The 18,406-nt window shown below is 43.1% G+C and overlaps 2 protein-coding genes across 2 annotated transcripts in view; both read right to left on the reverse strand.

The window, feature by feature from the left end:
- The window catches only part of LOC104988542 (schwannomin-interacting protein 1-like), a 46,072-nt gene extending 32,343 nt beyond the window's left edge, over positions 1 to 13,729 (reverse strand). Inside the window, exon 1 of the mRNA XM_010839901.1 lies at positions 13,678 to 13,729. The gene's annotated coding sequence lies outside the window, so the exon portion shown is untranslated. The remainder of the gene's footprint in view (positions 1 to 13,677) is intronic.
- On the reverse strand, positions 10,757 to 11,665 carry LOC104988504 (cytochrome c-like). The gene has a single exon (XM_010839851.1). The coding sequence runs from the start codon at positions 11,656 to 11,658 to the stop codon at positions 11,344 to 11,346; it is 315 nt and encodes a 104-aa protein (XP_010838153.1). The 5' UTR covers positions 11,659 to 11,665; the 3' UTR covers positions 10,757 to 11,343.
- Positions 13,730 to 18,406: the final 4,677 nt, after the last annotated feature.

The raw sequence follows: 18,406 nt of genomic DNA on the forward strand, positions 1-18,406 counted from the left end.
TTTTTAATTTTAAAATACATCATAAATACAAATCAGGGTCTACAAGCCTTTATGTAGAGTTTAAAGAATGATGATGTGAACACCAGCATTTCCCATCTCTCCAGTTAAAGTCAGATCCTTCTTTGAGGCCCTCTGGGTATCACACCTTGATCACTTTTCTTCCTCTGTATCTTCTTTCTATTCCTCAACATTATCCTAAAAGTTAGCTTAACCTCTTCCTTAACATTTTACAATAGGGTATGATCCAGAGCTTAGCTAAACTACTCCAAGCTATTGCTGCCTCAGCATTCAATGTTTTGGCTAAGAGGCCTGTGACGGGGGTCCGGTGGGCTTAAACTGATGCCAGCCCCTCATGTCATCAAGCACATGCCCTGAATAACAGCCTGCAGACTCACAGCAAATGTGCACTCCTGATATAACTCCCCAGCAGCCAGTGATACATTGTCTTTCACCTCCCAGGGCTTTCCCCTTGTGCACCCCTTAGATAAGACCCCCAGAAGCTTACCAAAAAAGTGAAAGCAAAGTTGCTCAGTCATATCCAACTCTTTGCAACCCCGTGAACTGTAGCCTATGAGGTTCCTCCATCCATGGAATTTTCCAGGCAAGAGTACTGGAGTGAGTTGCTGTTTCCTTCTCTAGAGGATCTTTCCGACCCAGGGATTGAACCCAGGTCTCCAGCATTACCAAAACCCTGCTCTTTTTGGTTCCAAATACGGCTTATTACTGTCATCATATCTCTGGTTGTATCATGGTCTCACGGTGGGCTCTTCCCCACTCTCAGGACAGCACTGCTGAAGGCCAAACAAACTCAATTATTTCCACAGAGGACAGAAAAATTAAAAATATAATTGAGTTCATGACATTGGCTACTCAAGTTGCTTAGACAAGTAGGTGGATGAACCTTAAGTAGCACATCACTACACTGAAGTTGGAGATGTACTTTATTCTTCCCTGTGGACAGTGTTCTGGAAGAAACTCTCATTCAGTACCCCTCAGAAATGCCATTGGCGATTCCACATATCTGGGGGCAGGGACTTCCTGCCCCAGCCCTGCAGAAGCATCCGTTGGGCAGCAGGCCTGGTGCAAGGAAGTGGCACAATGAACTGCATTTCCCTTTTCCTTCTGACCCCTTTCCTGAGGCTGGAGTCACCCGTGCGTGGTCCTCCCTGATCACACTAAAGCTCACCAAACACTTGGCCACTGCCCAAAAGTTTTGCCTCTGCACCGAATCTCAGTCCCCTCACATCCAAACTCGTGGAACTGGACCCACAGGGGTTTGTCAGGCTCTGGACCACCTCTGCTGGCAGCCCCAACCCCCTCCCTTCCTCCCAGCACCACATCAGCAAGGTTTTACCGTTTTTGGTGACTTGGCTAAACAGGCCAGGGGGTTCATCCTATATGACCTTTCCTATGTTCTTTAGCAATTCTAATTGAGGCCAGGGTGATTATGAATTTTAAATAAGTGAAAGGATCAAAGCTGATGAAGACAAGATGCAGGCAGTTTTAAACTTTCTGATTTTTTTTTTTCCCCCACCTCCCTAAGAACAGCTTAAAGAGGCATGAAGTCATGAAGTAAGGGATCTGGAAACTTCTACTCAGCAATTTATACTAGGTTTTTACAAATATAAGACATTCCATTAAGGCTAGGTAACACTCTGGTATTTCTAAAATCCTGTGAAATTGGTGTATCTCAGTGGAGACATAGGGTATTAGAAACTGATGTCTGAAAATTATTGCTATAATATCTAAAATTCCCTCTTCTCTCTCTTTTTAATTCCAAGAAGTCCAAGATCTTATGGGCAGAATATATGGCTTTTAGCAAAAGCTGGCTCTTGAGGTTTGAATTGGCTCAGGCTCGTTCTTCTCTGTTTTTAGATCCTCTCTAGTCATTCATTCAATAACAAACATTTACTAAACATCTAGTAAATAAGTGTCAGGTACAGTGCTAAACTCTGGAATTTCTAAGAAAAATCCTGACATTGGTACCTCCTTTGGAGGGTGGGCAGTTTGAAGAGCTAATAGAGAAAGAGATGCAGATAAAGAAAGAAAAGCAGTAGTGTTCTAGGTGTGCCAATGGGAGCATTCTCAGGAGCCAATGGGGGCAGCATGGGGACAGTTATTAATTCAGGGAGAGAGAGAAGTAGGAATTGGGTGAGGTGGATGGTTTGTTTTGCAAGAGGCTAGTCAAGGCTATGGTTTTTCCTGTGGTCATGTATGGATGTGAGAGTTGGACTGTGAAGAAGGCTGAGCGCCGAAGAATTGATGCTTTTGAACTGTGGTGTTGGAGAAGACTCTTGAGAGTCCCTTGGAGTGCAAGGAGATCCAACCAGTCCATTCTGAAAGAGATCAGCCCTGGGATTTCTTTGGAAGGAATGATGCTAAAGCTGAAACTCCAGTACTTTGGCCACCTCATGCGAAGAGTTGACTCATTGGAAAAGACTCTGATGCTGGGAGGGATTGGGGGCAGGAGGAGAAGGGGACGACAGAGGATGAGATGGCTGGATGGCATCATTGACTCGATGGACGTGAGTCTCAGTGAACTCCGGGAGTTGGTGATGGACAGGAAGGCCTGGCGTGCTGCGATTCATGGGGTTGCAAAGAGTCGGACACGACTGAGTGACTGATCTGATCTGATCTGATCTTAGGGAAGCCATGAAGACCTTGAACTGAATTATGAATTACACTCTCAGTGCACATCAGAGTCTGAACAAACTTTTGATCAACTCTTTTTCAGAAGCCCAAGAAGCTGACCTTGTCCAAATTCACACGGTTGGGACAGGATTTGTTAATGTGTAACATTTGCTGTTTCCCTTCCATTCCATGGTCCTTCTTCCCCTCTTTTTGCAGCCGGCTGTGAAGGGCCACTTTCGCTGGACCACACTTGTACCCAGAGGTGAAGACGAAGCTGCTTCTTCGTTGGTATTTACAGTTCAGTGAGACCACTTGCTTTTTTAATTCCTAGGTGTTTGGTTTATATAGATTGGGTGTTGGGTTTAAATAATTCATTTGGGGGTGGGCGTTGGTCCTATCCACTTTCTCTTTCTCTTCTTCAGTTTCATCTCAAAATTGGAAGGCAAGATATGAGTCTGTGAGTCCCTGGCTCCACCAGCTCTAGCTGGAGCCTGTGGTGTGGTGTTTCACCTTTCTGCATCCAGTCCCAAGTGTTTCTTTGGTGATACCTCTCTCTGCTCTGCGGACACAAGATTCTGGTGGAAAGACCACCACCTGACTTTCACACTCAGTGGAGCCGTTCACTGGTACGAGGTGGCCTGAAGCCAGCTGCCTTTCTCTTCTGCTCCTCCACCCCTTCAGCTCAGCCTGGGGGCCAGAGTGCTTCTCCCCCCAGCTATTGGAGAAGTACGTTCTTCTGCAGGTGAGCTAATGGGTTTCCGTGTTGTGCTTTATGGATCTCTGCATTTGCAGGGACATTGTGGGGGCAGGGCAGTATGATGGCACTTGCCATGAGGGGACAAGAAGAAGAGATAGCCATGAGCTGAAAAAAGAAGATAGCAGCGAGGGGAATTCTCTAGAATTTTGGAAGCTGAATTGCCTCTGTCGGGGAGTAGCTGATGCACCTGAAAACTATTTGCAAGACTTTACTGCCCTAGTAAAATTAGTACTGAAATGCCTGGAATCTCTTCAAGAGATTGTGATGTTCACTTAATGTTCCTCTTCTGGCAGAAAAAAGGTGAACTCGGTTATTCATGTGATTAGGCATCAGTTGTGTAAAATGATGTATGTAGGCTAATTCCTATTGACCCTTCAGAGAGAGAAATCACATATTGTTATTCAAGTAGCGCATGTAATTTTATCTCTTTTTACAAGCCCAAATCAAATAGATAACTTCCCTGAGCTATGAACAACTTGAAATGCACATAGATCTTCTAGGTTAAAGTGCAAGAGGATAAGGACTTGCATTTGAAAGAGCAAAGTCTGTAATTTGGTGCCACAAAGATTCTGTTAAATGGCTATAGAGGAGACAGGCAGATTCCAAAACTGTAAAAATTTTAAAGGAGAAATAAAAGATAACAGGGTTTCCCTGGTGGCTCAGTGGATATGAATCTGCCTGACAATGCAGGAGACATGGCATGGTTCCATCCCTGACCCTGGAAGATTCCACATGCTGTGAAGCAACTAAGCCTGTGTGTCAGGATTGAGCTTGTGCTCTAGAGCCCAGGAGCCGGAACTACTGAAGCCCGTGTGCCTTGGAGCCTATGCTCCGCAACAAGAGAAGCCACTGCCATGAGAAGCCTGTGAACAGCAACTAGAGAGTAGCCCCCTTTCACCATAACTAGAGAAAAGTCTGCACAGCAACAAAGACCAGCATAGTTAAGTTTAATCGCTCAGTCGTGTCTGGTTCTTTGCTACCCCATGGACTGCAGAACACCAGGCTTCCCTGTCCTTCCCTGTCTATCCCTGTCCATCACCAACTCCTGGAGCTTGCTCAAACTCCTGTCCATCACGTCAGCGATGCTATCCAACTATCTCATCCTCTGTCGTCCCCTTCTCCTCCCTCCTTCAATCTTTCCCAGCATCAGGGTCTTTTCCAAGGAGTCAGTTCTTTGCATCAGGTGGCTAAAGTATTGGAGTTTCAGCTTCAGAATCAGTCCTTCTGATGAATATTCAGGACTGATTTCCTTTAGGATTGACTGGTTGGATCTCCTCGCAGTCCAAGGGACTCTCAAGAGTCTTCTCCAACACCACAGTTCAAAAGCATCAGCTCTTCGGTGCTCAGCTTTCTTTATAGTCCAACTCTCACATCCATAAATGACTACTGGGCAAACCATAGCTTTGACTATACAGACCTTTGCTGGCAAAGAATGTTTCTGCTTTTTAATATGCTTAAATATGCTTAAAGACCCGAAACAGCCATAAATAAATAAATAAATAAATAATTTAAAAAAAGATAACATGGGGTTGTCATGGGAAAAAACATTTTATATTTACTTACTTAAGCAGTCTTCTTGAAGGTAGAAATATTGGCTTAGCTAAAAAGTTCGTTTGGCTTTTTCTATAACATATTATTGAAAAACCTGAATGAATCTTTTGGTCAACCCAATACTTCTCAAAACCATTACCGTGACTCCCCTGCCCAGGCCACTATTGTATCGCCTCTACTCTGGATTACTGAAATAGCTGCCTGTTGAATCTCCCTGCTTCACCTCTGACCCTCACAGTTCACTCGCCTCTCAACCAAAATTATTTTTTAAAGATCATCTTTTAAAGCTTACAGTTCTCCACGAGCTTGTCACTGTCCACAGGATAAAATTCAAGCTTCTTACCCCAGAGACTCCTCAGGCTTTCTCAACAGAGACAGTATGTGGAGGACAGGAAGAGCAGGACAAGTCTTCTTGTGTGTGTCCATCCACAGCAGTGCACGAAGTTTAGCATCCCTGGTCCTGCCCACAAAAGCTAACAGTGCTGTCCTCGACTCTGTATTTTGCATCCAAATCACCGGCTGCATATCCTCACACACCATCTAGGCAGGGGAAGGAGGGTGGCATCACCCCCAGCTGAAAATCCCCACTAGGCTACCTGATCTGGCGCCTGCCTACCTCCAACCTCAGGATCTCCGCATGGGCTCTTTTCTCTGCCTGGACTGTTCCACTCCCAGACTAGCCATATTTGGCTCCTTTTCCACATTTATGTCTTATTTTAAAATGTCACCTCCTCAGAAATATCATCCCTGGGTCACCTCTTCTAAAATAGCAGTACAGAGTCACTCTCACTATGTATACTTATCACGATACACACTTTTCTCCTTTGTTTACTTGTTTATTGTCTGTCTCCCCTCTCTAGAATGTAAGTTCCATGAGAACAGTCTGTTTTGTTTGCTGCTATACCCCCAGAGCCCGGGGATAAATTTTTATAAATATTTGTGGATTGAATAATAGATGCCATAAGGTTATTTTTCATTTAACCACATACATAATACATACTGGGAAGAAGCAGAAAAGCATTATCAAACTCATTTTTTAGATAAAGTACCAAGACACTAAAAATAACAAATCTCACACTGAATATTAGTGATGGAGGGAGGAATAAAACCAGAAATGCCATTGCCGCCTTATTAAGTCACAGTGGATTATTCAGGACATGGTGATCTGTTAGACAGGTCACAATGAAAGACATATAACATAGAGTTGTTGGTGTTGTTTAGTCATTTAGTCATGTCTGACTCTTTTGTGACCCCTTGACTGTAGCCCACCTAGCTCCTCTGTCCATGGGATTTCTCAGGGAAGAATACTAGAGTGAGTTGCCATTTCCTTCTCCAGGGGATCTTCCCAACCCAGGGATAGAACCTGTGCCTCCTGCATTGGCAGGCGGATTCTTTATCACTGAGCCACTAAGGAAGCCCCTGTAACATACAGAGACATACATAATTAATAAATTCTCTTGTTTCCACCACTTTGAGGCTAAATGTCCATTGTGGCTACTACTATATGTATATTAACTGGATTTCATTTTACTTTACAAGCTATTATACCTTTTCAAATCTAGCCTCAATAATTTAGATTCACCCTTTGGAGAAGGAGATGAAAAAGGAAATGTTTTATTATTCTCTGTGAAACAAGTCTGAAAACCCATCTCTCATCTGATTCTGCTGCTGCTGCTGCTGCTAAGTTGCTTCAGTCGTGTCCGACTCTGTGCGACCCCATAGACGGCAGCCCACCAGGCTCCCCCGTCCCTGGGGTTCTCCAGGCAAGAACACTGGAGTGGGTTGCCATTTTCTTCTCCAATGCATGAAAGTGAAAAGTGAAAGTGAAGTCTCTCAGTCATGTCCAACTCTTAGCGACCCCGCGGACTGCAGCCCACCAGGCTCCTCCATCCATGGGATTTTCCAGGCAAGAGTACTGGAGTGGGGTGCCATTGCCTTCTCCGCATCTGATTCTAGTAGCTGACAAAACTGATCCACGAACAAGGCATCACATGCGACATAGCAAACACGTGGCAACTGGGTTCTCTCTCCACTCCTGCATCACAGCAGGTACAGCTCACAATCTTAGTACCTCCTCTTGCTGAGCACCCATTCCATATGGGACTCTCAACCGAGTGTTTCTGGCAGCAACTAGCAATGAACTGGAGTTGACATACAAGTTAAACATCTATTTGCCAGCCCTAGAAGAGTGGAAAGAGTAAATCTTTCCAGATCAATCTGAGTGTGAATACCACATTTGCTCTCTGTCATGTGTGAGATCTTGGTTACTCACTCTCTTTCTGTTGGTCTCATAATATCAAACTTGTAGGGTTGTTGGGGAAAATTACAAATAATGGCAGTAAAGTGTTTATCACCATGCTTGTTGCAATTAGAATTTGCTAAATAGTAGCATAGGTCTGTGGTGAGGAGAAGGCTTTGTTTAACCCCCAAGAACAGAGAGGAGATATTATCTTGGAAGGCAGGAGGTGGTGCAGGTAACTGGAAACAGTAGATTGAGACTGAGTGTTGGACTAGATGAGTGGTTCCTAAACAAATTGTACATAGGCCCCAGCTCAGATCTACAGGTCGGAAACTCGGGATGGATCCCAGCATTGTGTGTGTTAACAAGCCTTGCTGATGCATGCTCTCTCTAGTTTGGGAAGCACTGCAGTAGGGAGAGGGAAGGCAGAGGATGGATAGATGTGGTAAAGTCAAACAAGAAGCATGTGTGCTCACCTGGTGATTAATCAGAGAGGAAACAAGAAGTGCCTCCCCTAAAAGAAGATGTGGCCATGAGTACGCCCCACCCTAGCAGCCGCTTCCACAGGCAGGATAGCAGTTTGCTATAACCAAGGACAGACTCGGAGCTCACCAAGAGAGAATGGGTTTGTAGTACAAAGCAAAGGAATAGCTTCCCAAATGTGGCCCAGATGCAGGGAGACCACAGACTGGAAACTGAAGGCTCCTTCTCTGAGCAGAGGAAGGTGGCCCTTGTTCTTGGTGGTTTCAAGTGCAGCTTTGACTGAAGGCAAACAGCTGATCTAGACACTTCCTCAGGCTCCCCCAGCTTGGTAATTTCATGAAAGAATTGCATCTGACAAGCTCAAGGTGCCTGGGGCCAGTGGGAAGGAGGGGGCATCAACGATGTGTCAAGAGATCCAACTCCATGGGGATTTCTCTGCTCCACCTGCTCAACCTAGACCATTGCATTCCCCCATTCCAACTCTTTCTGCCAGTATACAGACACAGAAGTATGTCTGCTGCTAAGTCGCTTCAGTCATGTCCGACTCTATGTGACCCCATAGACGGAAGCCTACCAGGCTCCCCCATCCCTGGGATTCTCCAGGCAAGAACACTGGAGTGGGTTGCCATTTCCTTCTCCAATGCATGAAAGTGAAAAGTGAAAGTGAAGTCGCTCAGTCATGTCTGACTCTGCACTTCCAACTTTCCTGTTCTTCCCACAACCACGTGTATGAGTATTACTGTCTTTCCCAGGAGGCAGACCATGGACCTGAGGCTCAGATACATAAAGGAACTAGCCCAGAGTCTCACAGCTACTTTAAGTGGCCGAGGGTAGATCCTAAACACCAGTGTCCTGACAGAGGTGGTGTTAATCCACCGCTAGAAGATTGGCTACAGGGGTGACCTACCCTTATTTGGGTTAAAAATGACAGCTCTCAATTCCCAGCCAATGCACGTGCTGTGATTTGTGTTTCCAATGGAATGTTTCTGCTGCTGCTGCTATTTATCATCACCTTTCTAAGCTGGTGGAAGGAATGTTTTCAATTTAACATTGTGTCCTACACACAGCCCCATTGCAGGTATGGCAACCCTGATCTTAAATGGACAGCAGTGAATGATTAAAACTCTGAGAGTGGCACTAACCATGTTCTTAAAGACAGCAGTGGGAATGTGTTAGGAGATTTTACTGAAAGTTAGTAATTGGTTATTACTGAACCACTTATAATATGTGGCTTCTAATAACAACAACAACAAAAATCCATTAAAAATGCTGTTTAAACTTGCTTTTGGATAGACCACCTTTATTGAGATTCTAAGGTGGTTACCCTTGGACTGCAAGAAGATCCAACCAGTCCATTCTGAAGGATATCAGCCCTGGGTTTTCTTTGGAAGGAATGATGCTAAAGCTGAAACTCCAGGACTTTGGCCACTTCATGCGAAGAGTTGACTCATTGGAAAAGATTCTGATGCTGGGAGGGATTGGGGGCAGGAGGAGAAGGGGACGACAGAGGATAAGATGGCTAGATGGCATCACTGACTCGATGGACATGTGTTTGAGTGAACTCCGGGAGTTGGTGATGGACAGGGAGCCTGGTGTGCTGCGATTCACGGGGTCGCAGAGTCGGACACAACTGAGTGACTGAACTGAACTGAACTGAAGGTGGTTACCATTGTTCTTCACGCATATGGACTATCTTTGTGTGCATGCGTGGTTAAGTTGTTTCAGTCGTGTCCAACTGTTTGACACCCTACAGACTGTAGCCCGGCAGGCTCCTCTGTCCATGGGATTCTCCAGGCAAGAATACTGAAGTGCACTGCCATGACCTCCTCTAGGGGATCTTCCCTACCCAGGGATCAAACCCACGTCTCTTATGTCTCCTGCATTGGCAGGCAGGTTCTTTGCCACTAGCACCACTTGGGAAGCCCATGGATTATCCTTATACCATAGGGAAACAACCAAATATTCATATCTCTGAACACAAAATAGGTGGAAGTGAGTTTGATTTAAGAAAAACTTCTGAGCAATGAGCCTGGTTAATAATTAGGAATGGATTTTCTAGGGACTTGGGCATTCTTTCTTGAAGGAGGGTGGGGAGAAGGGGGTGAAGTAACAGGGATTCTAAAGTGTGCTAAAGAGCTGGTTTCTGCTCTCAAAACTCATTTCCTCCTCTGCAAGGAATAATATAGTTTCCTAAGTCATAGAGAAAATAATGAAAAATAATATTTATGGAGTCTCTACTGGATTCCAAGATTCCTCTAATTTATTTATGATCTGTGATTTTGTTTTTAATTATCTGAAGTCTTAGGATCACATAATTTATACATTTTTGTTGATTGTATATCTCCTTTAATGTTTCTAACAAGTTGGCCAAAGCACCATTGCCAATCACATATGATAATTCTACAGTTATATGTGTTTTGGAATAGCAATTTAAAAGACAGTCCTGAATTATAACTTTAGTTTGACTTAGTAAAGAATTCAAAAGCAAAGTTTGCCACTATAGCTCATGAAACTAAATTTTAAAAGCATGTGACCTTGTGTGTGTACTAAGTCAATTCAGTCACGTCTGACTCTTTGTGACCCTATGGACTGTAGCCTGCCAGGCTCCTCTATCCATGAGATTCTCCAAGAAAGATTACTGGAGTAGGTTGCCATGCCCTCCTCCAGGGGAACTTCCCAACTAAGAGATTGAACCCACATCTCTTATGCCTCCTGCATTGGCAGGTGGGTTCTTTACCTGCCACCTGGGAAGCCCATGTGACCTTGCTTGCTTGCTTCCTTGCTGAGTTGCTTCAGTCATGTCTGACTCTGTGCAACCCCATAGACAGCAGCCCCCAGGCTCCCTCGTCCCTGGGATTCTCCAGGCAAGAACACTGGAGTGGGTTGCCATTTCCTTCTCCAATGCATGAAAGTGAAAAATGAAAGTGAAGTCGCTCAGTCGTGTTCGACCCTCAGTGACCCCATGGACTGCAGCCTTCCAGGCTCCTCCGTCCATGGGATTTTCCAGGCAAGAGTACTAGAGTGGGGTGCCATTGCCTTCTCCGAATGTGACCTTACAGATCGCCTATGAAATATGAAAAGAATTAAATATTCTTTATATGCTTTATACATGAACTGCACTAAAATGCCTTTCATTGAATAAAAGGCAACATTTTAGATACAGGGGATTTTAATTAAATTGGTAATAGTTAAGACCAAAAAGATAGAGTGGACATTACCAGCTTACCTTCAGCCTTTGCCTTTAGCAGGCTAATGAATATAACGTGAAACACAGGTGAGTCTTGCTGTTCTATGACACAGTGAAGGGATATCCTCCATATTTAAATGTATTAATGTAATCAGTTATATAAACTTAAATGTAAAACCAGTTTCCTATAGGTTTTGAGATGGCATTCACCATCTCTATGAAGAGCTGAACACTGCTCATCAAGTCCCGTCATGTCTTTAGAAGGGGACAACAGAGATAGTACTTGCTGGACTAGCATTAGTATCAAAATTCAAAAAGCTGATCATATTAATTTAACCATGAGTCAGTCTATATAAATCAGGACTATCCAAAATAAATATCCTACCAGATATTCATGATTGGAACGCTGCTATATGAGGTCTATTTAAATGTGGTACACATAAAAAAGCTCATGAGACATTTCTGTTTTGTAATAAACAAGGCAATGCACAACTATTACTCATTAGTAGCTTTTTGGGGATAAACTATTAAGTCTGCCCTTTCTGCCATCTTTTTAATGCCCGTGAAGATCATTTTTGTTCCACGAATGTACTTCTTGGGATTCTCCATATACCCCATCAGTGTCTCCTCTCCCCAAGAGATGCCTTTGTTTCTGTTGGAATCTGTGTAAGAAAATTCAGGGGTCTGACCTGTCTTTTGCCCAAAAAGACCATGGAGATTTGGCTCAATCTTGTGCCTGCCTCCCTTATCCATGGTATGGCACTGGACACACTTCTGAATAAAAATCTTGTCCTTTTCAACATTATCCATGTTTAGATTGTTCTCTTTTCACAATGTCCTGCTCTCCAAGTCCAAGGACATGCAGGTCTGAGCCTATGTCCTGGTAGGTTCCTCTAATTCTGATGACGTTGTTAATTATTTACTCTCTTTAGAAATAAGGAAACCAAGGTTCAGACTGGCTGTGTAACTTGCTTAAGGTTATGGAATAAATGGAGGGAATGGAAAATTTAACCCAGATCTGCTCAGTTCCAGCTCCAATGGATCTTTCCATTTTACTAGAAAGTCCCTCACAGAAATGCCCCGTTTAATGGTGAGGAAACCGAGGCACAGGTAAAATAAATCGCTCAAGAGATGTCCTCTAGTTGATGTGTGATTGAGGGTCAATATGTGAAATGTTCAGGAAGCCACATCTTTTTTCCTTTTAACACTTTGATTTAGCTTATAAAAGATCACAGTATGTTACTTTTAGAGATTTTCCAGCTTTGGGGATTAGACTTTGTTTTTCTTGGCAGTGTTCATATTTGAAAGCAGTATATTCGACACTGCTTTCTGGATTTAACTTGAAACAAATGAAGTAAAATTATACTCACACTCCCTGCTCTCTTCCAAATTATGAACTCAAAATTTAACTTTCTGCTCAGGACATCAGCTTTTCGGCAAGCTATAATTCTCACTTTGCCCAGCCATCACAAGTGAGAAAAGAGGAACTCTTGCACTAACAAATCCCTGTTGATAAAACAAACCTTTTTTTCATGGACGTTCTGTCTTTAGAAAACAAGTAGATAGAGCACTTGTTAGTTAATAATAAAACAAATTCTTCAGTGACTACTCAGATGAATGAATATTTTTTAGAGGCATGGGGTATGTAAGGAATTTTAATCCAGCCTCCGGGTTCACTCCCCCACACAACAACTGTAGAGAAACCACTGGCCTCTGAATGATGAATGGCCTCAGACTCAACCAGGAGGGAAGACAAGCCCAATCCTATCATTTGGCATCACTCTTTTTAAAAATTCCTGGGTGGACTTCTATTTTGGCTGTAGCTGACGAATGGGCTCAGTTAAAGAGCTTTGCATACATTGTAAAATGACCATCAAGTGTTTCTCCTTTTATGCCATCCCGTCTCTTTTCACCCTATCCACAAAATCCCAACCCCAATCCCCAAATACATCTCAGCCTCTCACAGACACACTTCTACTAGCACATCTCTAGCTGTTAAAAAGTTCTATTCATTAATTTCAAATTAATATCTTAGGGGGCTCCAGGCCATGGGAGGAAAGAAATCAGGAAACTGAATTAGTAAATGACAGAGCAGTAAGCAGCTTAAATGAGACTTCTTGCAGCTCTTTGCCTGTGGATGACACAGAATTTCTGAGCTTAGAAAAGCTCTTTTCTCTGCAGGTGGTACTGTGGGGATACCGGAGATGCGGTTCCACGATCCTAGATCACAGTCTTATCCATTTGTTTTAGTCTCTACTGCAATACTCCACACAGGCATCCCCACCCCCGCCCGTGCTCTGTGCAGTCAAATCCTACTTGCTAATCAGCCAGGCTGAATGAAGGGTTAAGGCTGCAGCCTTCCATGCCAGCAGACGCTGCAAACATTTCACGTTCACTTTCTACAGTCAACCCTGTAGCTCCATCTCCTGTAAAGCCTTCAGCATTTGCAGAAGTATTATTTCCTCTCACCTCTGTCTGGCTTAGACTTGCAGCTGACCAGGTTCTATAGCTTAGAAGTCCAAACTCACCCCTGCAGGGTCTTACCTAGAGTCTGTCCCTCCTCCCCTGCTTGGTCCTGGAAAGCCTCAGGGCCTCCTGTAACCTTGATGCCGCCTCCCCACTGGAAGTTGAAAGCATCCTCCTTGGCTGCATTACTGCACATTTTCCTAGTAAGCTTTTTTTTTTTTCCCTTCAGCTCAAACTTCTTCAAACAACACCATTTCTATTGACCCTGAATTTCTCTAGCCCTCTGTAAGGGCATTTCCAACTGGGTAGGCCAGAAGAGAGACTGTAGAGGGCAAATTGGGGAAAGAAGGTTTGGAAACTCACCTGCACAGCTGCGAGGAGAGGAGCAGACACAGGATGGGGCTGCCTGCAAACTTCCCAGGGACCATCTGCAGCCAAATCTCTTGGCCTTAAAGCGACAGGGCGCTTTTCACCATATAAGGAAAACAGTTTCACTTGTCTGCTTTGGGACCTGTTTGGGCAAAGCAGCTCCTTCGCTGGCATTGCGGAGGCTTAAACCAACTGGGAAAATCTGGAGCCTGTCAGTTCAAGAGGATCTGTACATAGTAGGCAGCTTGAAAACTGCTGGATAAGGTACACGAACGGTATTTGGCAGGCCATTTTGAAGACTGGAAAACCCTTTACCTGGGGCTTGCGCCCTACAGAAAGGGTTTACCTTGACTGGGAAGTCTGCCTCAGTGACAGGAAAAGGGCTCTGCTCCTATTTCAAGTTTGGCTTCCTGGAAACAAACCAATGATCTTGCTCATCTCAAAAAGAAGAGGCAGTTGCTCCTCGCTTCCTTCAACACTCAGAAGAGGACAGCAAAGTAGCGGGGCTTGTGGTTGGAGATTTTGGTTGTTTAAGATACTTTAGCAGTGCTTCCCTCAAAACGAGGGAAATGGAGATGATTTTGTTATTTCAGCTCAGCTGGCAGAGGCCCTTCCTAAACAGACACACATACACACAGATCTTGACCAAGGAGACCTCCACTCATGAGCACCCCTTTCAGGCCCCCTTGGCTGAAGCCCACAGCTGAAGTCTGAGGAACGCTTTTATCTTAACCGAAAGGGATAAGAATGTGTCTTAGCAAGAGCAAACATTTTCTGTTTGGTACAGAAAATGTTTGAGGTGTATTAAAAGAAATTATAAAATGTTAGATTCTGAGGAAAAAAGTGGAGCTTAATTTAGTTATCACTTGGATGGTCACACATTTTTCTCTTTTTTCCTTCCTTTTTGCTTAATATATTTAATTAATTATTACTTTTTAATTGAAGTATAGTTGATTTACAGTATTATGTTGGTTTGAGAGATATATGTATCTGTGTGTGTGTGTGTGTGTGTTTGTGTGTTTATGTGGAGGGGGAAATGGCAACCCATTCCAATATCCTTGCCTGGGAAATCCCATGGACAAAGGAGCCTGGCGGGCTCCATGGGGTCACAAGAGTTGAACACAATTTAGCGACTAAACCACAATATATATATCTGTATGTATATACATACAGATGTATATGTATGTGTGTGTGTGTGTGTGTTAGGTGCTCAGTCGTGTCTGACTCTTTGTGACCCCATGGACTGTAGCCCACCAGCCTCCTCTCTGTCCGTGGAGTTCTCCCGGCAAGAATACTGGAGTGGGTTGCCATGCCCTTTTCCAGGGATTGAACCTGGGTCTCCCACATTGCAAGCAGCAGATTCTTTACTGTCTGAGTCACCAGGGAAGCTCATATATGTGTGTGTGTATATATATATATATTCTTTTTCCTTATAGGTTTTTACAAAATACTGACTTTAGTTCCCTGTGCTATACAGTACGTCCTCGTTGGTTTTATATATATTAGTGAGTATATGTTAATCTCATCCTCCACTTTGGTAACCATAAGTTTGTTTTCTATGTCTGTGAGTCTGCTTCTGTTTTGTATATAAGTGCACTTGTATCATTACATACCCCCACCTCCCCAACACACACGCTTTTTCTTCACTGAAACTAAATATTGTTTCTTTATTGCCAGCTGACTATGCCTAATACTTGGTATCTGTATCATAGATTTTGGATTAAAAAATATATATGTAATTTGGCCCTGGATTCTATAGTCTCATGCTGCTGCTGCTGCTAAGTCACTTCAGTCGTGTCCAACTCTGTGCGACCCCACAGACGGCAGCCCACCAGGCTCCGCCGTCCCTGGGATTCTCCAGGCAAGAACACTGGAGTCGGTTGCCATTTCCTTCTCCAATGCATGAAAGTGAAAAGTGAAAGTGAAGTCATTCAGTCCTGTCCAAATCTTCAAGACCCCATGGACTGCAGCCTACCAGGTTCCTCCGTCCATGGGATTTTCCAGGCAAGAGTACTGGAGTGGGGTGCCATTGCCTTCTCATACTACCTTCATATTTCACTTTCTTCCATAGATTTTGAGTCTTTAAGGACAAAGGTCACTTCATATCCTTCCATACTCTGCTTAATACCTAGCATGGAACAAGCATAGAGCAGGCGGGGAAATACTTGTTGGATTAAATCAGTTGAATAGGACCCAGGGTTTTATATAATGTCTACCTAGTTTTATGAATAAAATGTGTTTTTATAAGATTATTGTTGTTAAATAAAGCCATGATTTCTTTTCTTGGCTTTTATATCAACTAGTATTTGTTTTCCATGCCATCACATTTTCTTCAAGGGGAAAGGTTAAAGGAATTTCTTTGAAAGTAATCATTGTGATAAACTCTTTGACCTAGCAATCTATTCTTAGAAAATTAATCTAAGGAAATAATTAAACAGAAGCAAAACATCTGGTAAGTAGAGATGTTCATTATATTGCTGTTTGCAATAGTAAAAGCAAGAGATGACCTGAAGACTCCAAAGTCATTTACCTTGATACATCAATAACAATAGTTCACATTTAATGATTGCTTACCACGTACCAGGCACTGTTCTAAGCACTTTAAGAAAATTAATTCGTTTAATCATGACAAACCCATGTGGTTGGAGTTGTCATCAACCCCATTTTACAGACCAGAAAACTAAGGCACAGAGGTTAATAAGCTTACATTTGAATTGAGGTGCTTTGGCACTAGCATTTAGACTAGGATCATCCTAAACTCAAGGAGGGCACGGTAATCCAATCCAGTGTTCTTGCCTGGAGAATCCCATGGACAGAGGAGCCTGGCAGGCTACAGGGCATGGTATCACGAAGAGTCAGACACGACTGAAGTGACTGAGAACACACGAACTCATCCTATGCTCTCATCAGGACTCATTGAGCATAATAGGCATCGAGGATAGAGTAATAAAATTAATCAAATGGCCTTCACATAGTCATTAAAAATAATAATTATGAAAGCTCTATACAAACTTGGAAACATGCTTATGATATAAAGTTAACTGAAGCAGAAGATAAAATACCTATGATTATAACTAGTGTTAACTGTCTCTAAGAAATGGAAGGCCTTATGCAAAAGAGAAAACAGTTATATAATAGTTTTGGACTATGATATGATTTCTCTAAAATTGTCTTAAATGTTATTTATGGTTTTCATTTTTAAATTGATAAGAATTAATACTTGCTGCAAATACATTGACCTTGGCATTCTTTTGTCTCTAAGCCCATCTAAACGATGCTATCAGCCTAGATTAGTGAGTGTCAAGAGGTTCTTTTGGTGGTGCTATTATCCCAGGGGAGCTCTCTGCCAACTGAGTGATTCACCACACCTGGGGAAGGGACCTGTATGTCGCATCCCCACACTACTGTTCAGTCACCCTTGAATTGACTGTACATCATATTTTTCAATGTCCATTTTCACCTAGTGTCTTATGATTTGTGGACCTGCCCTGGTGGCTCAGTGGTAAAGAATCTGCCTGCCAATGCAGGAGATATGGGTTCGATCCTTGGTTGGGGAGATCCTCTGGAGAAGGAAATGGCAACCCGCTCCAGTATTCTTGCCTGAAGAATCCCATGGATGGAGGATCCTGGCAGGCTACAGTTCATGAGGTCTCAAAAGAGTCGAAACGACCTAGCAACTAAACAACAACAAGGATAAAGCTTTATGTGATAGTGTCGTTCAGGAAAGAAGTATAACCTACATTTTTCCTTATGTAGGAAGGCTTCCAGTGAGGGATTCTAAATCTGATAATATTTATCAGTAAACAAACAGATATGTCTTAGAAGATGGGCTTATTCTAGGATTAAAGAGGGCAACTTGGTGTAAATTAACCAGCAATTAAGATATTATATGTATTGCTTGAAGCCATTGAGGGTTGTATGAAATGAATATATTTATACCTTATAAGGTGGTGCAAAATCAAACAAGTTAAGCTCTAAAAAACAAACTGAAAACTTGCTTCAGGAGGCATTAATATTTTTAGTTTTGACCCGGTAATCATACTTTCTTTTCTAAAATTGAAAGTGAAACTCTCATTTGTGTCTGACTTTTTGGACCCAATGGACTATACAGTCCATGGAATTCTTCAGGACAGAGTACTGGAGTGGGTAACCTTTCTCTTCTTCAAGGGATCTTCCCTAGAAGATCTTAGGGATCGAACCCAGCTCTCCTGCATTGCAGGTGGATTCTTTACCAGCTGAGTCACAAGGGAACCCAAGAATACTGGAATGGGTAGCCTATCCCTTCTCCAGGGATCTTCCCAACCCAGGAATCGAACCAAGGGTCTCCTGTACTGCAGGCACGTTCTTTACCAACTGAGCTATCAGGGAAGCCCTTTCTGAAATTAGGTCAGAGATATTCTCTCATGGGAGAAGGGAAAAGAAAGGGGGAGGAGGGACTTCTCTGGTGGTCTAGTGGCTAAGACTCCGAGCTCCCAAAGCAGGTGGCCCGGGTTTGATCCCTGATTAGGGTACTAGATCACACATGCCACAACTAAGACCCAGAGCAGGCAAATAAATAAATTTTTTTTTTAAAAAAAGGAAAGGGACAAGAGACCATGTGATTCCACAATTCCAAATGAATGTGTAAATAAAGATTTAATAAACTTAATAACATGCCTAAAGGAAAGTAAAAGTTTTTTTCCTAATAAAATGCTAATAATATAAACTAAAATTTCATAAAGCT

This window comes from Bison bison, unplaced genomic scaffold (genome assembly GCF_000754665.1).
Source record: "Bison bison bison isolate TAMUID 2011002044 unplaced genomic scaffold, Bison_UMD1.0 scf7180017864135, whole genome shotgun sequence".
Classification (NCBI taxonomy): domain Eukaryota; kingdom Metazoa; phylum Chordata; class Mammalia; order Artiodactyla; family Bovidae; genus Bison; species Bison bison.

Bases quoted from the DNA above. Each gene is read 5' to 3' on its own strand.
- LOC104988504 (XM_010839851.1), bottom strand. From the start codon at position 11,658: ATGGATAATGTTGAAAAGGACAAGATTTTTATTCAGAAGTGTGTCCAG.